The sequence below is a fragment of the Phocoena phocoena genome, chromosome 1, assembly GCF_963924675.1.
Source record: "Phocoena phocoena chromosome 1, mPhoPho1.1, whole genome shotgun sequence".
In the NCBI taxonomy this organism is placed as follows: Eukaryota; Metazoa; Chordata; class Mammalia; order Artiodactyla; family Phocoenidae; genus Phocoena; species Phocoena phocoena.
In genome coordinates, this window is record NC_089219.1 from 3079241 (window position 1) to 3105844 (window position 26604).

Consider the following 26604-nt stretch of genomic DNA (forward strand, 5'->3'; position numbering starts at 1 on the left):
TGTCAACCCAGTCACAGCCCACCCAACAGCTGGCACAAAACCTATTTGAGGATGGCCTTGCCCAGGATCAGTAAAGTTTATGGCACAGATGTTCCTGTCTGTGTTATTTAATGAGCACCAAAGACCTGACCAGAGGGAACAACTGGTGTGAGTGTTGAAGGTGTGAGTGTTGAGAGAAATTATTCAAGAAGAAGAGAAGTTTGGAGGATGCCCTCTTAAGAACAGTCCCATTTGTGGCAGGGAAAGCCCTGTCCGTAGACTAGTGGAGTAAGGTCTCTCTCAACACAAGGATTCTATGATCTGAACATTTTTTAAAATTAATTTTTATTGGAGCATAGTTAATTTACAATGTTGTGTTAGTTTCAGCTGTACAGCAAAGTGAATCCGTTATACATATATATATATCCACTCTTTTTTAGATTCTTTTCCCATATAGGTCATTACAGAGTACAGAGTAGTTCCCTGTGCTATACAGTAGGTCCTTACTGTCTTTTACACAATGAGGTTCCTTTTCAACCTAATGGAAAAACTGAGATAGACACGTAACTGAATTATTTCTGAGGGCCATAGGAGGGGCTCAATTGGTAAGATTCTCACTGATCTTCACTCTCCAGAAAATCAAGGATCCTGTTATTGAGTATCACAGAGTGATCTATTCTCAAGCTGGCTTCACATGGACATACCCAGTAGGGCGAAACTGCCCACTGCTGGTTGTTATGGACCCACTTGATAAGACAGAGGCTTGGCTGTATTTGAAATTACCTTGACAGTGGCCAGTGAAGGTCTCAGAAGACTGTAGACCTTTGATTGTAGAGCAGGAAGGTTCTACAGACCAAAAGTTGGGAGTTTGAGTCCCGACTTTAACCAACCATTCAAAAGAGATTCTATACTTCTGTATAGTTGATTAGCCACACCACCTTCAGCTATTCACCTAAATCAGGTTCTGCAGACTATAGCCCATGAGCCGAATCTGGCCATTGTATGTTTTTGTGAATAAAGTGTTATTGGCACACAGCTATGCTTATTGGTGTGCCATTGACCCATGGCTTCTCTTATGCAGGGTTGAGCAGTTGCAACAGAAACCATACTACCCGCAAAGCCTAAAATATTTACTATCTGGCTCTTCATGTCAAGGTTTGCCTACCCAGGATCCACACAAACTTAAGGGACTTACAAAGATGGGGAAACAACTCCTGGCATTTGGGGAGGCCTGAAGGATAGGACAGATGCTTGAAACACTACCCAACTTTCTTGAGTGGTTCTATTATCTTCTTAGGAGTGACCTCCCAAAGAGAGGAAAAGGATGAGGCATCCTTACGGGGTTTCCATCTTCCAATCTGCTTCCTACAAATATCATTCTTACCACGTGAAGACCCGGTCCTTGTTCAACCATCATGACTGTGGGGTCTGTGAGGTCTTCTTGTAGCCATCGATTCCTTATGTCTGGGGCCCAATGACCCATCAAAATGCATGGGCCAGGCATGGAAGCAAAAGGCTGTTTGTTTGCTTTGCAAGGAAAGTACGTGAGGAGCAGTAAGGAGTTTGCCTCTAACCAGTTTTGTTACCAAGAATGTGGTTACAGATTTGTTCATCTGAAGTTCGATGTTTGATTTTTCCCTGGAACTCCAGTGTAGAGAATTGCCTTGTGTCCTGGCTCTGCAGGATAGGCAGTGGATTAAATGGATCATGGGTGTGAAGACAGGTGTAGAGAAGTCTTTCTAGAGAGCATAGCTGTTATATTATTCTTGTATTTCTGCCCAGATGATCCTAGCTGCTTATTAACCTACATATCATTTTTTTCCAAATTTTAACTTGGCAAGTCCTATGGAGAAATTTCACACAGAAGGCAGGAGAAGGACCTCCAGAACAAGGCAGATATTGGAATTATGTCATTACCTTTCTACCTGCTCCCCTAGTTTTTTATTCTCTACTTTTCAGATATCAATTTAAGAATATGCCACACAGCTGCTCTTGTAAGGTACTGTGTCAGGCATTATGTGTGTGGTGGGGTGGGCGTGTAGGGGTGGATATAAAGATGGTGAAGATTTGGCTCTTTCTTAAGGGCCTCAAAGATTCATGAGAACCTCAGGCAAAGGGCTGGTCTTCTATTCTTGCAGTCGTCAGTGAGGGGGTCCTTTTAGCCAACTGTCTTCCCCTCTGGGCCTCAGTTTCTTTCATCCACCAGAAGGAGAGAATCAATGCTTTCCCATCCTCACCCACAGAGGGATTGGGAGAGAATTAAATATCTAAGATACAACTGTTCATGGAACACTTCCCTTCCAAGGACTTTGGTCACTGCAAATACTCAACTCAACAGAAGAATTCCCTGGGTAACAAGATGTGAGGTCAAAAATCCGGTGATGGCCTGGGCCTTCTCTGGCCCTGCAGACATTAGAGCATGGACCGCAGAGTGCCCTGCTCTTCCAAGGGAACTCTAAGTGCCTCTAGCTGGGCTTGGCCTGAATTTGGACAAATCCCTCCTATTCCTGTCAGCTCATTCCCATTCAGTGTGCTCGTTTACACTCCATAGATGTTGAATTGTCCTGACCTAGAAGATGGCATGTTTAGCCCAAGAAACAATGGTTTAGTTCTTGCCATGGAGTTTGGGGGTGTGACCTGCCAAGATGGCTGGGAGGCTTTTGGAATGAGCCTGGAGCACTCCTTAAGAGATCTATCCATGGAAGGGGTGGTTAGGCTCAAGCACCAGCCTCCATAATTTAGAAGATTATTCTCCCCAAGAATATAGAGGGTAGAGGTGCCAGCCTCTCTCTTGGAAGATGCAAGGACCTCAGATCAAAGCCAAAACTGAGATGAACAAAGTCTGAGCTCAAAATCATACAATACTACTGCTCTTAGTATGGGCTTTGGGACCAGCACATTCTATATGCCCCAAGGAATTTACACAAACTTGCCCAGATGATTTTCACTTCCATAATTTATGATGATTGTATCTGCCTCTGAGGGTTGTTGCCAGGAATAAATGGGATAATACACACCTGACAATTGCTAATACTTGTTGAGCGTACTTGTGATCACCATCATCACCACCACCATCATCACCATCACCATTTCCATCATCACTATCACCATCAGCTCACCACCATCATCACCACCATTCACCATCATCATCATCACCATCGTCACCACCATCAACCATCATCACCATCATCGTCATCACCACCATCATCACCATCATCGCCATCACCATCATCACCACTTTCTCAACATCACCACCATCACCAACTCCATCATCAATATCACCATCACCATCATCATCACCATCACATCACCATCATCATCATCACTACCACCATCACCATCACCATCACCATCATCATCATCACCATCGTCACCACCATCAACCATCATCACCATCATCATCACCACCACCATCACCATCATCGCCATCACCATCATCACCACTTTCTCAACATCACCACCATCACCAACTCCATCATCAATATCACCATCACCATCATCATCACCATCACATCACCATCATCATCATCACTACCACCATCATCATCACCATCACCATCACCATCATCAGCCTCCTCCCCATCACAGGGAGCACAGACACAGGAGGAGCACATCCTCTTCATGACAGCATGGCCATCTCTTGACTGGACCAGAAGCATTGTGTAGATGGAGGGTGAGGGAAGACTGAGCAGGCATCTTTCCTGGTTGTCCATTAAACTGGACATCCATTTCCACCTCCCTCTGCCAACGAAGTCTGAGTTGGGTCTCAGGGAAGCTGGTGAATACATAGAGATTACTGAGGCAGCTGGGCACTTCATGGTGAGATTGAGGGTGGTCCCTATTGGCATAACTAACTAGCTTTCAGCCCCACTGGCAAGCTGATTTGGCAGTCCTAGAGGGAAGGCAAGCCGGCTCAGAAATTTGTAGTACATGCCTCATATTGGGCACAGGTGCATGGGAAGCCATTGGCCAGAACCAACAGTGAACACTGCCACTTAAAAAAATGTGCACCAGAGAATCTGTTCCTGAGGCTGGACACCATGGCTGAGTTAGTCAAAACTGTCACTGACTGGCATGCAATAGGTGCTTAGTAAATTATTCTTGAATCAATGGGTAAAAGAATGAATGAAGGGAGGCCCATGGCATTCATGGATTTTTCTCGTTTTCCAAGTGGTGCCTACCCTGCGGACTCAGGAAGGGAATTCCTTGGGACAAACAGAAATAGCCTGGAAGAGAGGCCGCCAGGTAGAGAAAGCTTGTTTTCTGGTCATGCCAACTTTGAATCATTTATTAACAACTCCCCCCATGAGGATCATATTCGGTAGAGAGGTAACACCTGTTTGTGAGACTGTGTCCTTGAGAGGCCGCCAGAAAAATCTTACACCCTGAAACCCTCCACACTGGACCATGCACACGCAGTGTTCTCACCCCAGGACATGCCAGGTTCTCAAGTGTGATGGGTAGGCCTCTACACATGGATGTCTGGAGTGGAGAGAGACAGACGCTCAAATGGCGGAGGTGAAAGAACATGGGGAGTCAGCACTCCCAGGGGGCAGGGTGCTGCCACTTGCAGGGGTCTCTGCAGAGCCCCTCACAGCCTTTGGCCCCCAGCTCCTCAGGTGTGGTTCTTGCTGACGGGAGGAGGGTGGGGCCAGAGCCCTGGACCTTTCAAGTGTCCCTCACTGACCAGCAGATTCAGCCCTAGTGTCCACATCCCAGAAAGGATGTAACAGATGAATTGTCTGGAACCTAGCCAGGGAGGGGACAAGAGGTGTTACCGGCCTGTCTTTTCTCTCTCCCTCTGCATCTGTGGTTGATGAAAGATGATACAGGAGGAGGGGGGCAGAGGAGAGAGTTCCTGTCCTCTGCCATCCTGGTCCTCACGTGGGGTTTGCAGACAGCTCTCGGTCAGGGCTCTGGCTGCTTCTGGAGTGGCCAGTCCTGCTGTCCCTGTCCTGCCATTTCCCCTGTCCCCTCCCGCAGCCACGTATATACACACACAAGTGGAGACAGAGCCACGAGGCCAGACTGCAGATCCTCTTCTGGGACTTCAGGAAGCATCTGAGGCTGGGCCTGGATCTTTTATTCCCTGGAAGCTCATCTGGCAGTGAACTTCTTGGAAAGTATTCTGGAAAGGGGAAGATGCTCCCCAGTGATCCAAGTGCCTGAGTCTATAAGGGTGTCAACATACATGTCTCTCTTCCCCACCTTCCCAGTAAATCCTGGGCCATCCTGGCTCCTCCTGGGTCTGGCCAAACCCTGCTCCCACTTGCAGGCCAGCTGCCCTGGTGCCCAGACTGGAGGAGCAGAACTTACCCAGGTTGGGAGGAGAGAAAGGAGGGGTGACAGTGCTTACCTGTGCCAGGTGAAGGGCTCGGCAGGTGCAAGAAAGGACACAGCTGCCCAGGGGCCGGGTCATAGCTCAGGGACTGAGAGAGGCCAGGCTGGGGCTTCCCTTCCTGGGCTCCAGGTGAGAGCAGCCCCAGTACCCACAGCGTGTGGCAGGCCCTGTCAACGTGGGCCCCCTGCCAGGGTGTGTGCACATGATGGGACCCGGGATTCAGAGCCGGGTTGATGGGACAGGTCGCCACACCCCCATTCCTGGGCCCCTTCATCTCATGCCCCTGGTTTCATTGCCCCCCTCCCCCTTTCTCTGTTTCCAGGTTTGGCGGTCCATCAGATCATCACCATCACCGTCTCCCTCATCATGGTCATAGCTGCTCTGATTACAACTCTTGTCTTAAAAAACTGGTAAGGATCCTCGGCCCTTCTGGCCTGGAAACGGGGATCAGTAGGGGTCCCCGGGGAAGCACGCACAGAAAAGTCCTTACTTTTCAAACGCGATCTCGGCTCACAGCCCAGGGAATTGTTTCTCTGTTTGGGATGGAGAACAGCACGCAGCTCCTGGTCTGCTAAACCCTCTCACCTTTGCCCCGGGCAGCTTGGCTGGCTGGTGAGGGTGTCGCTCCCTGATACTGCCCTTCTGGTGGCTTTCTCTGCAGCAGGACACGAGCCCGGCCTCCTTGACTTAGTTCCTCAGGCAGCACGTGTCCTGTTCCCAAAGCCCATCCCTTGGATCCCAGTGCCCCTTTGAATGTCACCCTCCCAGCGCAGTTTATCCTTATTTCCCACCGGCAGCCTGGGTGGGGTCCCTGCCTGCCCCTCCTTGTCCTGGGCTGTCCTGGTCTCTTTCTCCTGCCTTCTTCTCACAGCCGTTCTGTGTCTGCTGAACTAGGTTACTGCTTTGCTCCAGGCGGCCTGTCTTTGCCTACTTCCTCCTGGAAATTGGCCTACTTTGAGGTTGGCCTTGGCTGGGTGTACACACCTGCTACACCCCTGGGAAAATCAGGGAGCTTCTGGCTAACCCCGCTGCTCGCATGCCTCCCAGGCCCCTGTCTGCCTGCAGTCACTCCTCCAGCAAACGAGGCTCCTGTTAACATCAAAGCTGAACGGCCCTTGTAGAGTCATACGCCCAAATCATCCCCCTGCTGACCAGTGGTAGGAAGTCAGACAGGCTGATGGGAGGGAGCTGCCCTCCCATCCTTCTGTTACCTGGAGCCTCCAGGTAACAGAAATGCATGGAAATGCAAGAGAAAGCCAGTCTCCAGGATTAGAGAGGGTGGGGAGGGGAGTGGCATCACCCAGAAGAGACCAGCAAGGCCTTGACACTCCTGATGGCCGGCAGTCCCAGGACCCGGGGCATTTTCTGGGGCAGATGACAAGGATAACTGTGAGCTCCCAACAGGGCATCTTGGGCAAGGCTGGCTGTCCAGAGAAGGGGCTCTGGAGCCCTGGACCACAGGGATGTTTAGCGGGTCCAGTCCCGCTGGCCATCTTGGTGAGGGAAAGCCCCTCCCCCAGAGGAGTCCTCGGACTTTGTGACTTTGAAATAGGCAGGCAAGCTTCCTCTTGGTTTGCCCACACTTTTGGGTTTACAGCAAACCCTCAAAGAGTCCTTTGGGAAGGACGACTCAGGGCGGTGGTTGAGTGGTTCCATGACCTTGGGGGTGTCCCCTGGCTTTCACATCCATCTTCTTACCTCCGTTTATGGGTGGATCTTCCCCACCAGCAATCAGGATTTCTCTCATTGGGAAGACGAGGCGGGAAGTTAACACAATTTATGGGGAGACGGGCTCACACTCCCGCCCCTTGCAGAGCCCCCTCGCTTCACAAAGGCTCTGAGCATGAATGGGGGGGAAGGAGGAGAACCGGTGTCCTGATGAGGTGCCCCCCGTCTCCTCCTCTCTTCCCTCCTCTGTGGGGATAGCGCTTCCTTCCATCCTTGTGAACTTGCCCCTCCGGGGGTCGGGAGGGGTCCCTGCGTACCTTCTCCATCAAATCCCTTGGCCAACAAGGGTGGGACCCCCGTGTCTGGTCTACACAGCGTCTGGAAGCCTCTGTGGTCCAGAAGAACAGGGAATTAAGGTGGGTACTTCCCGGGGCACAAAGCACAGTTCTCTCCATAGGTCCCGATGGTCCAGTTTCATTTCCGACTTGTGAGCCTGGGCAGAGGAGGGGCTGAGGATAAGGGTTCCCCAGTTTTAACTCTCCCCAAAGATAATTGCATGGTCCATTCCAAATGAACGATGGCCACCCCGACCTGTGCACATGGCTTTCCCCATGGGCACCCATCACAGTTTCCATCCCATCCAGGTGTTCCTGGGGAAACTGAGTCAGCGCCTCTGCCCAAGCTGACATTCTTTGGCCAAACCAGGCCTCCACTCTCCGATAACACAGGTCAACCCCTTACCTTCTAATCCTCCCAGCAATAATGGCCGCATTTAAAACTCAAATTTTATTTTATTTTTTTTTTGAAAAAAGAGCTGATTGCTTGATTGTGGTTGATCTTTCTGAAGAGGCTAGGAATTACCATTTAATATTAAATGGTGTATAATTCATGCCTGGAGATAAAGGTTCCACAGTGTAAGCACTGGAGGTGTTTGAGGGTCTCGGCGTCTGCCCATCCCCCCACCCCCACCCTGACTCCTCTCTCCTCCAGCTGCGCCCAGAGCGGGAACCCTCGTAGGAACAGCCACCAGCGGAAGGCAAACCATCAGGAGGAGAGCTGCCAGAACCTGACGGACTTCACGACCGCCCGGGTGCCCAGCAGCCTGGACATCTTCACGGCCTATAACGAAACCCTCCAGTGTTCACACGAGTGTGTCCGGGCGTCTGTGCCCGTGTACACCGACGAGACGCTGCACCCAGCCGGGGAGTACAAATCCACGTTTAACGGGAACCGGTAAGCACAGGCTTGGGCCAGACCCGGCCGCTGTCCCCTCCTGGGGATGCAGGGGCTGTTTATCTGTGTCAGGCGGCCTTCCCATCTCTTTGTGATGGTCCAGGCAAACACAGGCAGCTAAGTTTGCTGAGAAGAGACCAGAGGGGCACAGTAGACGTAAAATGGTGCTAAGACATCCAGCAGCCAGGGTTCACTTCCAGACCCCTGCGCTTGGTGGACGGACTTGTCTTACCCGGCCCTGGATCCCGCATGGCGGAGGCTGAGCGGGCATTATGGTGCAGAATCCAAAAGCCAGCCTCACAGTCTCAAGCCTCCCAAATGTCAACAAATCACGATTGGTCCCCTCCCCGGTCAATATCTCTGAACCCCCATCACTAAAATGTCAGCAGCAAATCTCGCAAAGATATCAAATACCAACCAGACTCCCGGTTATTAAACACTCCTTTTTATGAATCATATGTAATCCCTCAAAGAAGACATGCCTCTAAAACCATCCCTGGGAATATTTAAGAAACCCTTGAGTCAGCTTCTGAAGGTTTATCCAGAATTAGATTAAAACATCAATAGCTCTTTTTTTTTTTAAAGGGAGCACACACTCATGCATCATTTTGTAAATTAAAAGAAAAAAGAATTCTCCAATAACTTAGAGATCTTAGGAAGAAATGAGCAGGACACCAGGCTGGCTTGAGGGGCCCACAGTCAGTGGCAGGAGTGGCGGCTGGGGACACTGCCCAAGGTGCCCTACGGGGCTTCTCCCAGAACCCAGGTCGAGGAGACTCGGGGGGACCTTCAGCTGTTGTGCCCGTAGTTAATGTCACTTTGTCCTGTCCTGGAGAGCGAGTGGGTGTTCCTTAAACACCCTCTGCTTCTCCTCTCCTTGTGTCTCCACACCAGACTCTGCCGTATTGTCTATCTGAGATGCTCCCTCCCCAGAGGAGGAGGGTGGAGAAACCTCAGAGAGCAGAAACCTCAGGACCATCCTTCTAAATGACTTTGCTTTTACTCGACAGCATTTGGGGAGCTCGTGGGTTGCACTCCAGCCTTCCAGAAGGACGAGTTCACAAAGAATTGGCAAAAGGATTTTCAAACCATTTCACTGAATGCGTGTGTGCCTGTCTGGATGTAAATCCCGGCCAACCAGTGCTTCAGGCTTTGGGGGAAGAGGGGGAAGGGAGTGGATGGGTCTTGGTGTTTCGCTGTGTCTCTTGCTGCCCCTATGTCATAGGAGAGCCCTGTCCACGTGCAGGGTGGGCATAGCTGGCTGGTGTGGAAGCGCTGGAGGGAACAGGTTCTTGCCCTGGGGCTGAAGGTGAAGCTCTGTTGGTTCTCACTGGCCTTGGGAAATGGTAGCTCGGTCTCAAAGGGGATGAAACACCTGGTGGCAGGGGGCGTGCGCGTTTTAGGCATCGGGCCCTGCCCTCTCTAGAATGTGCAGTAACGTGGGTAGGATCTCTGCCCTCAGAGGCAGAGACCCTGAGCTTTGCCTTGTCCTGGAAATCAAAAACTGAAATCTGGAGATGGTACCACCGTGGGTCTCAGCACCAGATTCCTCCCATGTGTGGATCCCTCAGGCTGCCTGTCCTCCGAGGCCTTCCAGGGTAGAAGGGAGCCCTGGGCAGCATGGGGAGGGGAGGCCAGTGGGTCCAGGCCGAGCATCACCTTCCTGGGATTCTTTTCGACTCGAGAAGCCAGTTTTCTGCCACAGGTCTGAGCCGGCCTGGTTGTCAGGTGTTATGTACCAGCCCTGGTGAGCCCGTTTTTCTGCTTACTGCAGACCCTCTTCTTCTGATCGGCATCTTATTCCTGTGGCCTTTGTGTCTGAGAAATGGTTTGAAATCTCCTGCTGACTGGCCGAAGGCTTTTTTACCTCCTGGGGGCAGGGCAGACGCCATGTGTCTGTTTTATGGTACGTACCTCTTTTATTGGACCTTGATTGGTTTTCCCTTGGCCTCCCCTTTCCCACCCCCATCTCGCCTCTGGGATAACTGGGAGCCCTTCTGGACATGACAGGTGAAATTCCAAGGGCATCACCGTTCTGGATGCAAACCAGAGGGTTGGGATTGTGGTCTCTCTGCTGTGCTCGTTAGAAATGCCCCATGTCCTGGAGGAAGGGAGTAACAGACTCAGGAACCCCCTGCTTGGCACCCTGGCCATTTCCGTCAGTGCCGTTCCATCCCCTAGGATGGCCTGTAGGGCAGGGAACGCCAGTTCTGGAAACAAGCTACAAGTACGCCTCTCATTTCCCGCAATGAGAAGAGATCAGGGCCCCAGCCAAGTGGGCAGACGTCATGCCTCCATCACACCTTTACATGGCGGGGAGAGGTGGGAGAACACAGAGTGGAATTAAAATACAATTTTGAAATATAAGTATAAGAGATAAGAAAGACAATGGTAAAGAAAGAAAGTGAAGAGTTGAGACATCTACTAATTTGAAGCCAGGGACCGGTACCAAAACAGGATGAGTTTTCCACGCTCTGCTGGATAGGAACATTTGGTTTGCTTTCAGTGATATTGACTTTGATGCTCAGGTTAAATTGCTTTCTTCTGTGCCGAACCTCCCAAACACGCGAGCTGCTGGGGGGAAGAGCATCTCACCCCGTGACTGCACATTCTGGATGCACAGTCAATAGAGGCGACCAGGGTTTTTGGTTTTTTATCGTTTTCTCTTCTGATGTTATAGGTTTTTCAAAGGATGACATCTGCTCATCCACACAGAGCATCTTTTTCCCCCCAGATATTCCTTCTAAGTGTGACGTCAGATTCCTGCCAGGAGCAGGGAACCCAATTTCTAGGCTTATTGATATTTAAAAAATTTTTTTCCCTTACTTTTGCTCATCTTCTGATACGGGGACTGAGCGGAAAATGCCATTGTCAGAGTCAGGGGAGGGCCTGGGGCAAGGGTGGTGTCTTCTTGGGGTGCACATGGGACCCTCAGAGGCCTCTGCTTGCAACACTTAGCTGGGGTCCGGGGGCCCAGCTGCTTTGAGAAGCAGGTGTGAATCAATCAGTTCCTAATCCCAGCCCTAGTGAATTGCATCTTTGCTCCAAATCAAATCTCCAGCCCTCACTTCCTGTCCCAAAGCCAAAATGATCCACTTAGCTCTATGTTCAGCTGATGGATGAAGGAATATGATGAGATTAAAAGGGAAAGTGACCTCCCCACCCAAAGGCCTTTGCTGAGATGTGCAGGTGAGGCAGGTAAGAGGAGGTCTGTTCCCAGCATTCAAGGGCCAGATGCCCTGGGTATGGCTCATCCACCAGAAATTTGTGACTTTGCCTGGATATGATTCCTCATTAAGGCCACGGGTGAGCTCCCTTTGGAGTTCTGACCAGGCCAGCGATGGGGAGCCTGCCCGTTAGCTGCGGAGTTCCTGCCTGCCTGATGACGCCTCTGCAGGGCGGCCAGGTGGGCACCAGCATCTCTGTAGGGATTTCAAAAATGCATAAACGCATAAGGCATTGACCTGGGAGATGCCAGCTGTGCGCATCCAAGACCTCTGCTCTCTTCCTCCAAGAGCTGCAGGCCTGCGGCCCTGGAGGTGGACATGCCTTCCACTCCAGGTAGCACCAACCTGGGGCGGGGTGGGGACAGTTCCCTAATGGGACATTCACATGGCAGCTCACTGGAGCACTCTTGATGTCTAGAGACTCATTCGGTCTTCTCAGCAGTGCATCTTACAGAGGAAACTGAGGCCCGGCGAGGGGAGGTGACTTGCGTGAGGGCAGTCAGGTTGTAAGTGGTAGGGCCACGTGACCCCAGGTCACCTGGCTCCAGGGCCATGCTCTGACCACCGGTCAGAGAGCCTTGACTGTCATCCCCCGTGGATGCCTCTGCCCCATTGTGTCCCCGGCCCGACCCCAAGTGGGAAGAGGCTTGGGTCCAAGTGGGAAGAGGCTCGGGTTGTGGGAGATGAGGGTCGGCTTTCCAGCTGCCTTGGCATCCCTGCTGGGGACACTCAGCCTGACTCTGCAGGGCAGGGACATTGCAGGTGGGAGGCCAGCCCCCGAGCCTCCAAAAGCCTGGGCCGAGGACCTCCTCATTCACATCGGAATATGGAGCCACCTCCCTGGCTTTAAAAGAAAATCAAACTGGGGGGGAAAAGGTGCTTTTATTCACGTCTTTGCTCCAGAAGACCTTCCTGTCCCATTAGCCTGTTTCTCTCTCCAGCAGCATGGGGCACAGAAGGAGTGGGGTAGGCTCTCCCCACGTGCCACCCTAGATGGCCCCGGGGACCATGTTCTCAGGAAAGTGTCTGGACCCCACTTCCCAGCTCCGCCCGAGGAGCTATTTCAGGACCACCCCCATCTACAGGAGGGGGCACCTCTGTGTCGGAAGAGTTCAACCCACTCACGTGGATCTCAGGTGGGCAGTTTGGGGAGGTGAGAAGAGGCGACGGGACTTACTGGGAGTTTGGCCACGCTCAGACACCGTGCCTGCAGACTCGGGGCAACAGCTTCCTCCAGCCATCTCCTCCCGCAGACACGGACCAGGAAGACCCCGCGAGCAGCCTTGTTAGTCCTTGATAAATGCTTCCACATCCCTTCGCTGTGTCTCGGACGGATGGTTTATCACACACTGGGAGGAAAGCATTTGGATTCAAAGTATCCCTGATGCTTACAATTAGTGCGTGGACATGAAGATGGAGTGGTGAAGAGCCAGGAAGACGGTTCAGATTTACTGGGGTTCTTATTGTCCCTTAAATAAATAGCAATTAATACGAAAGCATTCAATTAAGGTTTAAGAGCCAGCGGAGATATTTATCTCTTGCATAACTGTTAAGCCTCTCCAAATGCATTTTTAATGATGCTACAGCAGTTTGTTACCGCCGCGTCTTGCACGCACACGCTAACCCACACGTACAGCTGGGACCTGAGCCCCGCCCAGTGCTGGGGTTTGTGCACACAGGTGACCCAGCCTGGGCAGAAGTTAAGCCTGTTTGCCTAGATTCAACCTCTACGAGAGATTCCGGCAAACTCTTGCCTCAAACCCCCTCCGTGGTGGAGCCTGATTGAATGCTCTGGACGAGACAAAATGAGGTGGCCTTTCCTGCTCCGAGGAAAGGGACCTTGGACACACACCTTTCATTGGCTCTTGGGCTAATTTCCTGTCATTTTTCACGTAGCGAGTAAACTTCAGAAAACCTCATCAGTGTTCAGATCTTTCTGTCTGCCAAGGCCACTTCATTCCGAACCCAGCCTGACAAGTCATAAAAGCTCTTGCATCTGAAGCAAGTGAGAAATAAATCATGTGTTATTATTATTTTCAAAAACACGCCAAAGATATAACTAATAAAACAAAAAAAAACAAGAAACGCACCTGAGCCTTCCCACTTTGTTCTAAAAAATACATTAACAGAATATCCAGCTTCTGTAAATCAAAGGAACATTTTCTTCAAAGCAACATCCGGACCCTCCTGGAAACCATTCTCTCCCCAAGCTGAGAACCAGCACCAAGGAAACCGGTGGGGAAGGAGCTTTTTTCGGGAAGTGGAGAAACTGACTAGAGGCTCCACGCTCCAGGAGGCCTTGCTGCCTTCTGCCTGTTCTCTTTGTTCTGCAAAAGCAGATGCTGATCTTTAAGCCCAGGACCCCCTGTGTGGTTCGCAGCCCGGGGTGCCCAGGAGCCGAGCATCCCCTTCTGAGCAGCAGAGGGCACTGGTTTCTCCCAAGTCAGAATTCATCCCGGATCCGATCGCTCAGATCTCTCAGCAGCCACAGCTTTGCTTTCTGGCCCAGAGTCTTGCATGCACACCCTCGCCGGGTACACAACCTCGCCGGTGCCCTTCTCCAAGCAGGACGCACCTCCCCCTCCCGCCCCTCCCAGGGTTATTGCCAGGCTGAGAGGCTCTTGCTCTGAGCCTTTGGAGCAGAAAAACCCGAGCCCTCCCCCACGAGCTGAGTGTAAGCAGCAGGGTTTCAGCTGGAATGTAGGGCAGGCCTGGAAGATGGCCAGGTAGCCTCAGACCCCTCCTTCTTCTTGCAGGGGACAGTCACCTCTGCAGGAAGCCAGCACTGCTGTTCCAATGGCAACTCAAGGCGCAGAGTTGGAGCCATCGCTCCCTCTCTCTCTCTCTCTCTCTCTCTCCTTTTTTTCATCCTGAGATGCCAGATAGAAGCAGATGCTGGAAGGTTTGGAAGAGGCTTGGCCCCCATGTGGCCCAGGAGCCCCTCCATCCATCCTCCCAGACAGGCAACATGTGAAGGTCATTCCAGGCAGATAAGGGGATGAGGACAAAGCTGCTTTCACAGAGATGCCTCTTCTCTGAGTTTCATCCGGTGTTGATTTTTCTCCCCAGGCCAGGCTCCAAGCTGGCACCTGGGCAAACCTAGGTGGACCTGGCAGGCACCCTGTGACACTTGGGTGATATGTGACATATATATGCTCAGATACAAACCAGTGCAGGTCGTCCTGTGCCTGAGGAGCCATAGAACCGATGCTCTAACAGAAATGAAACAGAGAACATGTTTAGGAAAGGAGAGGGTATCCACAAAGGCCTCCCCAGGGAGGTGACCGTCAGCAGAAACTTGGGGGGAGATTTGCGATTTGAGGCCAGGGTGCCACCTGGAAGGGGGAGAGGGAGAGGGAGAGGGAGGGATGGGGGTAGAGGGGGCGGGACCTCGTCCTGAAGAATCTGAGGAGACACTGTAGAAGCACTGAAGACTTTTAAGTGTCAGATAATATCTGTTTGGAAAAACCCCTAGGAGACACTAGCCCCAGGGAAGGAGCAGAAGCGGCAGGCACCTCCCTTGATCTGTCTGGTTAAGGTCACAAGAAAGGACAGGAGAGCAGCCCCAGGCTACAGTTCTCAAGGAAACCTTCCTTCTTAGGGGAGGAGGCCCTGTGGCTCACAGCCCCACCCTGGACCCGCCTGAGGGTGGAGAGGGGGCGGTGGTCATCCTGCTGCTGGGACAGCGGGCAGCAGCTCAAGCCGGAGACTGTCCCAGCACTGGGCAAATGGTCACTAGGCCCAGCTTTTAGTGTCCCCATATTTTTTCAATGTATTTTTAAAAATTTTAAAATTGTAGTAAAATATACAGAACATAAAATTGATCATTTTAACTGCTTTTAACAGAACAGTTCTCTGGCATTAAGTACATTCACAATTGCTTTGCGCAGCCATCACCACCATCCATCTCCAGAACTCTTCATTTTCCCAAACTGATTTTCTGTCTCCCTTAAACACTAACTCTTCCAGCCCCTAACACCCAGCATTCCACTCTTCATCTCCATGACGACTCTAGGGACCACATATAAGGGGGGATCACATAGGATTTGTCTCCACATTTTTTTAACTTTCAAAAGATTAGAAAGGGGCTTCCCTGGTGGCGCAGTGGTTGAGAGTCCGTCTGCTGATGCAGGGGACACGGGTTCATGCCCCAGTCTGGGAAGATCCCACATGCCGCGGAGCAGCTGGGCCAGTGAGCCATGGCCGCTGGGCCTGCTCATCCAGAGCCTGTGCTCCGCAATGGCAGAGGCCACAGCAGTGGAAGGCCCGCGTACCGCAAAAAAAAAAAGATTAGAAAACAGATAGACATACAAGAGGGACATTCCTCTCTGTTTTAACCACCTCCCACCCCCAAATCCTAGAAAGCGGAGGAGGCGGGAGGGGCCAGGGCACAGCTGGAATAATGCTGCCGAGAGTGGTCCAGCACACATCTGACGGGATGTCCGTTTCATCACACGCGATGACACCCCTGCTCACAGCAGGGCAGGCCATCCCACAGGAGATGAGTAGATGCCCCATGTTGGCCTCCTGGAGTTGCCCAAACAGGTGTCATTTAGAGGTAAAAGGCAAGGCAAGGTGATGAGCAGGGGCCCTGCCTTCCTCGTCCAGACTGGGAGGGGTCCTGAAGAGGGAATGGGCACCGCCACCCCCTCCCCACGTGGAATAGACTTTGGCATGCCAATGCCCTTGGAGAAGATGACGGAGTCAGTGCTGACCAGATGCTCTCCTGCGGGCTGCAGGTGTGTCCCCCCACCTGGATGCCCTTCAGCCCTCTGTCCTGTCGAGGATCATCCAGCGGGCTTATTTGATTCAGGAGAAAGAACCCTACCCCCTACTCTCTTTCAAAGAAGGGTGCCATGACCTTCTTCTTTATACCATTTGAGGGTCCGCATTTCCTGCAGTGTGGGTGCAGGTTAGGGCTCTGAGTGACAGCAGAGAGAGGCATGGCCCCATCCTCATAATGGAGCTGCAGCTTTGAGCCAAAGCCCCTCCGGCCTGAGCCGTGGGGCGTCCCGACTCACCTGGCCGTGCCTGGGATGGCTGTAGTTCTCTGAGTCCCTGGGGGATGCTGACTTCGGGGTCTGTCACTGAGGTAGGATGACTCTGGCGTCCCCACTTTCCGAGGTGGCACCCCAGGCTGGGCAAGAGCCACCGGCTTCTTTGCAGCCCTCTGACCTGGCCTGCAAGCATGGTGGTTCACGTTCTTTCTGTCTCCAGCAAGATCACCTCTTGGGGAGATCCGGGAGGTGGTTTTTCTGACGCAATCCATTAGCCTCTCCTGAGTCCCAGCCTCAGCGAGCGTCCAGCTGAGCAGTGGATTGAAATGGACTCCATTGCTTCCCATAGCCCCTCTGTAGAGCTGGCGGTCCCTCTGCCTGTGGTGGTGGGAGCTGAAAGGGAGCAAGCAGGATGCTGGATGCATTCAGTCACCTGCAGGCCTGGGGTGCCACACCCCTTGTAAGTTAATGCTGGGGGTGGGCCCAGCACCCTCTTGTGAAGCCCAGACCCCCCTCCCACGCAGGCAGGAGGACCACTCCATCAGTTACCGTAGTTAACACGAGGTTCCCCCCCACCCCGGGATTCCTAGCATGTGTACCAGCCCCTGGTGACCAGGTCCAGTGAGACAGCCTTGGCATCCCCAGGACACTTGGGTATCATTAGCCAGGGAGCTGTGCACCTGGGTCTCGGTGACGGAGGCTCAGAGGAGTTGCGTAGACACCTCCTGCCCTCAGCTCGCTGCCATTTAATCTCTCCTTGTTCTCTTTCCATGCAGGATTCCGTTGGTGAACCTGTAAAAAAAAAAAAAAATTTACAAATTACAAAAAAACACAAAACCTAAAACTAAACTATCTAAGGGGAGTGTCCCCACACCTACCACTTCTGTTTGCCGGTGGGGAACTCACAGAGCAGGACGCTATAGGCCAAATATATTTTTATAAAAATGCCGACGCCTATGGGGAACTGCCTTCTCCGAGAGCTTCTTTGGGGAACAGAAAGAAGATGGTCCAAGAGAAAGAGCTGGAGACAGAGAAAGGGCAGGAGGACACACCGGAAGCTGGGATTTGTACTGCGATTTTGAACCTGTGCCAATAATACCATTATGTGCCATGTACTGACCCGAGAGACTTGGTGACAAAGCCGAAGCCAAGCAAACCACGAGGAGAAATCTTACAGAAAACGGGAGTGGGCATCTCTTCCGATAGAGTTGCTATTTCTGGTTAATGTACATATATAAATACATAAGGACACACACACACACACACACAAACACATACACACACACCCCTTTTTTGTACTGTAGCAATTTTTGAAGACCTTCAATGTTCCTTTTTAAAGAAAACACGTGTTCTCGGTTACAAAATCCGATTTCTTTAACGTGCTTAGTATGAACAGAATGAACTGGTGTTTTCTACTTTGCAAACACACACAGGCATACATGTGCATACACACACACGTACGCACATATATATGCATATATCGGAAATGCAGTTCCGCGAGCGAGCGTCTTCTTCCTGGTGACCTGGTGTCCCACTGCCATCCATGCCAGGTGGCCTTGATGCACGCCAACTGGCCCTTGAATGGCATGTCCTGCGTTTGCTAGGCGTTTGGTGAGTGGCGCGATGTGTGATTTATTATCTTGGGCCAGAATGAAGAATGCCGTGGTTTTATATACATCCATACATATACGTAATCTATAGACACATAAATACGATCTTTTTTCATTGAATTGTTTGAAGAAGCTACCTAATAGCCATGTGCACACGTGTGTGGCCAGCCGCCTACAGATGGGCCTGAGGATCAGATTGATGGGGGCTGGTGGATCCTTGGCCATCTTTGTGTTATACAGGCACAGACCGAATTAAAGAAATTTTCCAGTTGCAAAAATTAAAGGAATACATCCTTGTAATGTGTGTGCATATGTCAGAGCAGGACTCAGAAATATGTGAGCTCCCCGTTCGTTTGGCAAGGAGCGCTGGAGCCCAGGGTCGGTGTGCTCTGCATTTCTTTCCCACATGCTGGCACTCAGAGGTTGCCCGCTCTTTCCTGAGCCCACAAGTGACTTTAAATTTTGGTGCAGATGGTGGCAAAGATGCTGTCTCTTGTTGGCTCCCTTGGTCAACCTGTGTGCTCTGCCATCAAGGGTTCTGCTGTGGAGCCTCCCAGTGGAAACAGGGGCCCAGACAGGAGTCTCCTTACAGAGGATCCCAGCCACACACTTCGCTGAAAATACTCCCTGCCAGCCCTCACCTTACAAAGGCACCCCGATGCCCCATCGTGTGGTTAGTGGGGGGCACTGTAAGGGATGGGGGTGTCTATCTGGGCTTCGTGCTTCCCAGTTAGGCAGAGGGCGTGTCCTCCTTCTGGGGACCCCAGATTCGGGACACATGGCCTGTCTCGTATGAGTCATTTCACCAGTAGGGCTTGCAATGCCACAGACCAGGTTGGCAGGCAGGGAACTAACTCCCCCCACCGCCCTCCCACTTATTGGTCAGGCCGGTGACCTGATTCTTGCACCAGGCTCCCTCTGCAACACCTTGAAAAGTTGGCTTTGGTACCTTTTGAAATATGGGACAGTAAAATGATGCCAGTGGAGGGAAAACCTCATTTTTGTCACACCCACTAAGATCGGTATTGGTGATAGCTGCTCCCAAAGTAGGATTTTTGGTTTTCGTTTTGTCACTTCCCATGTCCCCGCAAAGCCTGAACAGGACGCAGCAAACATCCACCCCTGACATCCATCGCCTCCAGGCTCTAGACTCACAGCACGGCCTGCGCTCCACTCTCTACCCGGCATCCAGCTCACACATCTCATTATCCTCGGGTCACTCTCCCACCGGAGGGCGGCTCTGGGGCCTTCCTGACTCAGGCGAGCACAGCCTGGTGTGAGCGCCAGCTGAGGGCTGTCAGCATCCTTCAGGGCCGAGGGACCTGCCGCTCTGTGTCAGATGCTCTGAGACGAAGGTGGTGGCTGAGGGGCCTGTTCTACCACTGACAGCAGAGCCTGGGATTCCTGCAGGGATGCAGCTCAGCGACTACTGCGTCGCCTCTGACTGCAGCTCGGCCCTTTCCCCGGACCTCAGGCTGCCCTCGGGATGCCTGAGCACCAGGTGGTACCGAGCTTTGCAAGGAACCTGAGAATAACGACCCCTCCCGCCCCCAACACACGCACACACACACACACACACGCCCCTTGGCTCGTGCCCAGGGCAGGGCTGGGGGACACACATACAGCCACCAGACAAGCCACACTTGCAGTTCCCCACCGGGAAGTCTAACATCTGTCAAGACAAATCCACTTTGGGGAAAGCTACGATTTCATGATGATTGAGGAAGTGTGTGTAGAGATGTTTTATTTTATTTTTTTAATGGTTACCTGGAAACATGATCTCTATACAAAGAGATAACAAATGAAAGTGAGCGGGCTTACAAAACTCAGCTCCACCCACAGTCAAGTCTATGAAACAATACAATGTGGTATTTTTCCTGAATCAGGCCCCGTGTACACGTGTCCAAGCATTGCATGTATCTGTGTCTGATGAGTTTGACCCGGCCACCCTTCCTCAGCCCTGGGGTGATGTCCTGGGTCAGTCAGTGTTCCCTCTTCTAGGCTCCTTGGATTTCAGAGTCCATCAGCGATCCCTCTGTGATCAACCTCAGAGCTGTAACTTCTTAGGCCCCAGGGCCCCAGTTCTTACATTTGCTTTAGCTTTTTTTTTTCTTCTTCTTCAAGAAAGGTATTCAAAGGGAGGTACTCACCATATTGTTTGGTGAGGTCCCCAAAGACGTGTCCACCTCCATCTTATCCCCTCAGGGAGTCTGAAACCCCACAATCATCAGCCCCTGGGCAGCACATCACCTCTGTCCCTTGCCTACCTATCGACTCTTAAAACTTTTAAAACAACAGGGCTTGGCTTTCAGGAACTCTCTGCTCTGTGGTCAAGTCTGTTTCTAGGCTTAATCACTTCTGTGTGTACTTGAGGCCACTTTTATCTGGTTGAAATAACGAGTGTAATTCCTTTCATTTACAAGTTCTGAGTGCCATGGGGAAGATGCTCCAGGCAAGATCAGGAAAGCCTCCTGACCTTTTCCTACCGGACTCAGAGTCCAGCAGTGTCCAAGGAGAGGCCACTTAGGAAGCCGTGTTTTCTCCGAAGTGTTTCCAGTCCTTCCCAGTCCTGAGTGCGGGTGGACTTCTCGGGTTGCCTTCAACTCCCAGACATTGATCTCAGTCCTCCACGGGACATTTTAAACTTAGAAGCCTACAGTCCTCAGCAGATCCCGCCACCTCTCTGAATTTGACCACCAGGAATTCAGTAATTACTGCAGGGACCTTGCCCTCTTCAAACATTCGTACTTCGGACAAGTTTGTTACTCTTTCTCGGCCACGTTTCAACATCAATCAGAACTTTCCTTACAGGTTTTGGCCTTCAGGAATTCTGTGTGTGGATGTCCACTCCCATGTGTTAGCTCATGAAATGGACACAATAGAAAATAGACCCTTTTGCCCCGTGTGGTCTCCATTTGACTCTATTGCCCACAGAGATATTCCATCGCTTTCGCTTCTTCTCCCAGATGGTTCAGCATGATCAGTAGCTCAAGATGCTTATCTTGGAAGATAATAAGAGGAACCAGGGCTGAGGTTCAGGGCTGGGACCAGCAGCTCTTTTATGGTCAGGCTGGATCTTCTCATACCTTTCATTTCAAAATGGCACGCCTACACACTTTTTCTTTGTCTACATTTTGACACTCTTTCATCAGGGAGATCTCAGCCTAAGTGAGTCTCGACATTCCACTGGGCTCTCTTTCCCTGGCTCTTCCAAGGAGCTATTGTACAAGTTAGGATGGGAAAAGATACTGAGTTCTGTTGAGATTCAGCTGTCATTCTTGCTGCAGCATGGGGGTTCTTTAAGAAGGCACTACCCGTATATGCACTTAGGAGAGAAACATCTCTTTGTGGCTCCTGCAATTAGCTGAAAATCCATCCATCTGCTTATTCAACAAAGACTTGTTGATCTTCTGCCATGTTGGTGATCAGTGAGGAGCAAGATGGACATGGTCCTGCCCCTGTGGGTTTTACTTTCTGTGCAGATAGAGGAAGACAATTGACACAGAGCAAACAATAATTTCGATAGAACGATGAGTGATAGGAAGGCAACAGAGCAGAATGACAGGAAAGAAAGAAAGAGAAATGGGAGTTGTCTGGGTTTCTTCATCTGGCCATCATTTCCAACTGGGAAATCATCACTTGCTTCCTGAAGGTCGGTCTGAGATTGAGGGAGCAAGAACGCCTTACTCTTATTTCCTGGATAAAAATGCAGTGCTGAGGAATAAGGTGTCCTAGTCATGACAAGCTCTTCCACCCCTCAGTCATTCTAGCAAGGAGTGACACGGCAGGGGAAACAGAGAGATGGGACCAGGATGAGGTATGTCGCCCAGGTGATGAACTTGGTCTCTTCCTGGATGGCTGTCCCCCTCTCTCCCAGGTCCCCTCCCCATCCCTAGGTTGTCAAGTCACCATTAGGTCAACCAGGTCTCAAGGAGGACAAAGGAATTCAAGGACAAAGAGGAGGTGCACTGGACACCAGGGGCCCCAGGGAGAGCCACCCCTCCTCATTAGAGAAGGCAGCTGCCTTTTCCAAAGTTCAACCTCAATACAGAACGTATTCAGTAACATACTTCTAAACAACATCTGCTTTTATTCCAAAACACGCTATGATTCATGTAATTTTGGAGTGGTTACTTCGGTGCAGTTTGTCAATTTCCTATGCCGTACTGTTTTTTGATAGTTTGTTTGTTTTCCGATGTAAATAGCACAGCCTACATAAATGAGCCAAACTCTCACCATCTGAGAATCTTTGATTATTCTTCCCAACTTGTGCTTTTTCGCCTACTCTGAGCCAAGATCTCCGTGTTAGTTACACTCAGCATTATTACTGGGGCTTCCTTCCAGGTCTTAAATGATTGATTGCCATTTTGAAATATGCTTCCAGCCCTTCATTCCAAAAACTGTAAGGCATGGTTGGGCAGTTTTGCATTTCTGGGTTTCGAGTTTGCATTTGAATGTAAAGAGTGGGCTAAACAGAGGTGTAGAGAGAGAAGCAATATTTTTAGATCACCCCACCCACTAAACAAACAGAAAGATTGAGCTTCTTTGGACCACAAATGATTCTAGAAAGATACCAGCCAGCAAGCCTACTATAGCTAAACTCCAGAGTTCAAATCGGTCATCATGTGAGCATGCAAGTAAGAAATTTAACTATGGGCCAGTCTCTCTTTATGCCAAAGGGGCAGCTGTAACATTTGCACTTTGTCAGGGAAGCAGCCCCGCCAGAGCAGCCAGCCTCCCAGGGTAGGGGGTGGGCTTACACGTACCCCCTTCCACTCTGCTTCACTGTAGTTGAGTAGGTTCAACATCTAGTTTGCACCGATGAGAAAGCTGTGCACACAACGGGGCCAAGAATATAAAAGGGCAAGGAGAAGGCAGGTGAGATGCTTGTGTGGGCTCTTGAAGGCAGTAGTACATGGACAGAGCGGGGTTGGGGGCGAGGGCCTTCTCTCCATGCATTCCCAGACATCAAGACAGCGACAGGTGCACACTTCGCACTTGTAAACGCATGGCCCACACCCAACTGTAAAGGCAACTGAAGAGAATGGTCATCTGGGTTATAATATGTGTCTGTGTTGGAGCTGGAATGCTAACATCAATCCTTCCAGGAGCCCCACTGCATTTCCCACTTGATGGTTTCCCTGTTAAATGCTCCAAGACTTACTGGGTGTAGAATCAAGAGAGTAATTTTGAATGAATCCATAAATCTAAGTCTTATATGGAACAGCCTCAGCTTAAGAGGCGGGTATAAACTGGGCCAGCCCTGCCATCAGGGACACAAAGCTTTATAAGCACTTAGGGTGGGGGGAGTGTAAATAGCTAGTGAGTAGTGGGGGAAGGGTCAGTGAACCTGTAAATGGCCCTGTTATCTCTTCCATGTAGGTAGGAATCAGAACACACATGTACCATGGAGCACATAAATTGAATGGGTTAAAAGAATAAGCCGAGAGGGTTGCTAAGACATCCCCTGGGGCTGAATTAACTCTTGCTCCTATCTTGAATCTCAAAGTAAAATATCTGCTGAGTCATGGAATGGACGCAGAGAAGGTCAGATTGTAGGAAACCCTTCTTCATAAAGTTAATTATTCTTTCCTAGGTGGTCTCTGTCTTAAAAATAAAATCCCCTGGAGACCTGTATTCTTATCAACACCCAAATATTTGCAACACCAAATAACTCCCCAGAAGCTTCATTCGTATGTGGACTGTCCACACTGGTGGGGTTCTGTCGGACTTTTGAAATTCTGCAGTAGATTCTTCAGTGTTGATGTTTGTAGCTTTGGAATTGGTGAACTGGCAGTTCACGCCAGTCTTACTGACTGTGGCAAGTTATTGCTTCCAGAGATGTGGGGAGAGCATTTTTCATGGGAGAAATGAATCTTAAGTTCTAGTTTTGGGCATCATCATGTACCATGAAGACTTGTTGCCACTAAAAGTCTGGGATGGGGAACACTCTCCCCCGATACAATTGTTTCAAGTCACCACGCAGGAAACTACAAGAACAACCACCATTGTCCCAAGCCAAAAGGGACACTTTCAAAGCCATTGTGACACCCCAAACCCAATTTCCAGCCTTTGGGGGATTAATTGGAGTAGGAGAGAGGGGTTTTTCTGAAGTTTTAGGTTGCTGGAATCCACATAGCAGTAGAGCAGTGAACCAATAGCATTGTTCTTGACAAGGTTTCGTGTGGCAGCGGCTACCACCAGAAATAACTCTCTCCCTCTGCCTCCAAAGGCTATTTTAGGCTGGACTCCACTCTGTATTATCTCTCCCTTAGGCTTATGGATTTCTAACATCAAGTGTTGTTGTGACTGCCTACAACTTAAGGTCTACAAGGCAACGTGAGTATTTTTTTCATGATGAACTTACAGCAAGTAGACATGAACTGACATGAAAGTTCTGGAAAGGAGAGATTTCTAAGGCACTGTTAAGTATTGTGCCATTTCCACATACAAGCACAACTGCCAGTCAAGGGCCTTAAAGACAGGGATGGGTGGCTGGTTTTGAAAAGACAGCAGGCTTTACAGAGCCCACCTGTGGCCACATACGCCTTGAGTTGAACTGTCATGACCTACAGAAAACACATTTTGTTTCATTACTTTTGTTCTTTTGCTTTTCATGTGCATTTGGGTTGCTTCCTCTGAAGCCAGAAGGGTGAAAGGACTTGAACGAAATCGGTTCTCAGTCGACAGACCATAAATTTGATCCTTTGATGAATTCCCAGCACAAGATGACATGGAATGGCTTGGGGTTCAGCAAAGGTTTCAGAGATGCATACGTGTTCTGCTTGGTGGGAAGATGAGCACTGTCCATGGCATTTGCTGCTCCCTGAGATGTTCTCCAGTAGCGGGGAGAGGAGATGTGGGAACTTACAAAGTGTGGGAATGAAACGTTGAGATTTCGGGAAAATATTGTAATCAGTTTTGGGTTCTGGATAATTGGTTTCTTAAAAACTAGAGAGTGTTGTGGGTTTTTTTTTTTTTTTTCTGCTGTTTTTGGGCAAACCCTTTGTAATCCTTTCTTCCTCTTGCCTCCCTTGGAGAAAAAAGATGGTGGGCGATGGAGCCCAGAACACACTTAACCTTTAGCTAAAATTATTTAAAGGAAAAGCAGAACAACAGCCAAGCCTCACCTGACCTTGAATGACTTTGTTAAGTTTACTTAACTTGTGATTGATACATGGATCGACAAGAGATTAACTGATGTTCTGTCTCTCTATACATGCACTGTGGAACATGAGTTAAACCCTTGAACATGACTTAGACCCAGAACGCATTAAACTGGACATTGGAGGAAATGTGAGACTACACATTGATTATCTTTCCAAAGTCTTTTATATTTTTTTCAAAAGGAATAAATGTTTACTGAAAACATTTAGAAAATATCAATAACCAAACAGAAGGGAAACACCGGAAGCCCTTCAGTTACTGTCTAATTCAGTGGAACCTGTTCATGAAGGGCTGAGCGAGAGACAGCAAGTCGCAGAGATCTGTCCATGGTAAGCACGGTTGGCCTAGCTGGCTCCAATGTACGTTTTTGAAAAAGTTAGTCCCATTCGCATTTGAGCACATCTTTGCCGGTTTAACTTGTCATGGACTCAAGTCTTTGCTGATCACGTGCCTCTATGACTAAGTGGAAAATGCAGTCAACCATTTGGATGTTTTGTTTTCACATCCATCATCAAGCATGGATCCCTGGGCACATCTGGGTGTTTGGGGGGGTATACACAGAATACTCAGAGAAACATCCAAACTCTTGGCTGGGTTCTTCACATGGGGCATCTATCTGAGGGTCAAAGACCTGAGAACCAGAAGGCTTCATGTTCTTTGCGATACCCCTCGTGTAATTGAACCACACTTGAATTCACCAGGTCTAAGTACATACATTTAAACGTGGACCCATTTCTCCCTCTTCTTCCCCAGCTCACCCGTGGAACTAGGAAACTCACAAACCATGAACTTGAACCACAGGACAAGAAGGTCAATGGTGATGGCCACCCTGGCTCATTTTCACAGCTGTTAAGTTGAATGTTTTAGAACTTTATTTTTCTCCCCTCCTCCCACTCATGTATAGAAACACTGGGTTTATTTTGATTTTCCTAAATTATTTTCTGATACAATAAACTGTTTACTGTTTATTTATACTTTTACATGGATCACTTGTTATTTTTCCACAGAAAAACAGAAGCCTCTCTCTCTAAGTGTTATACATATATATCTATGCCTCAGCTGTCCTTATAGACATATTTATATATCATCTTCCTGAAACAAGTTATTGTAGTTTATTGTTGTGTTTTTCTTTAAATGCATCTCATAATTATGTTAATAAACAGAAATTACATGATATATTGGGGTGGGGGTTGGGGGGCTGGGTGTGATTTCCATACAGGTGAACTTTTATTCCAGATTTTTTTAAGTTGTTTCTGTATTTCAAAACTATGTAATTTGGAAAATATTGTCAATGCAGCACCTATATCAACTTTGCTTTGTATATTTAGTACTCTGATGTTGCTATTAAAAAAAAAAAACATAATATGAAAAAAAAGAGACAA

General features: G+C 49.9%; 1 protein-coding gene across 1 annotated transcript in view; it reads left to right on the forward strand.

The window, feature by feature from the left end:
* Positions 1–17256, forward strand: part of AJAP1 (adherens junctions associated protein 1) — a 61251-nt gene extending 43995 nt beyond the window's left edge. The window contains exons 2-5 of the mRNA XM_065894822.1: positions 5643–5730; positions 7979–8221; positions 9996–10127; positions 17222–17256. Coding sequence (XP_065750894.1) covers positions 5643–5730; positions 7979–8221; positions 9996–10068 — 404 coding nt within the window. The 3' untranslated portion in view covers positions 10069–10127; positions 17222–17256. The remainder of the gene's footprint in view (positions 1–5642; positions 5731–7978; positions 8222–9995; positions 10128–17221) is intronic.
* The last annotated feature ends 9348 nt before the right edge of the window (positions 17257–26604 follow it).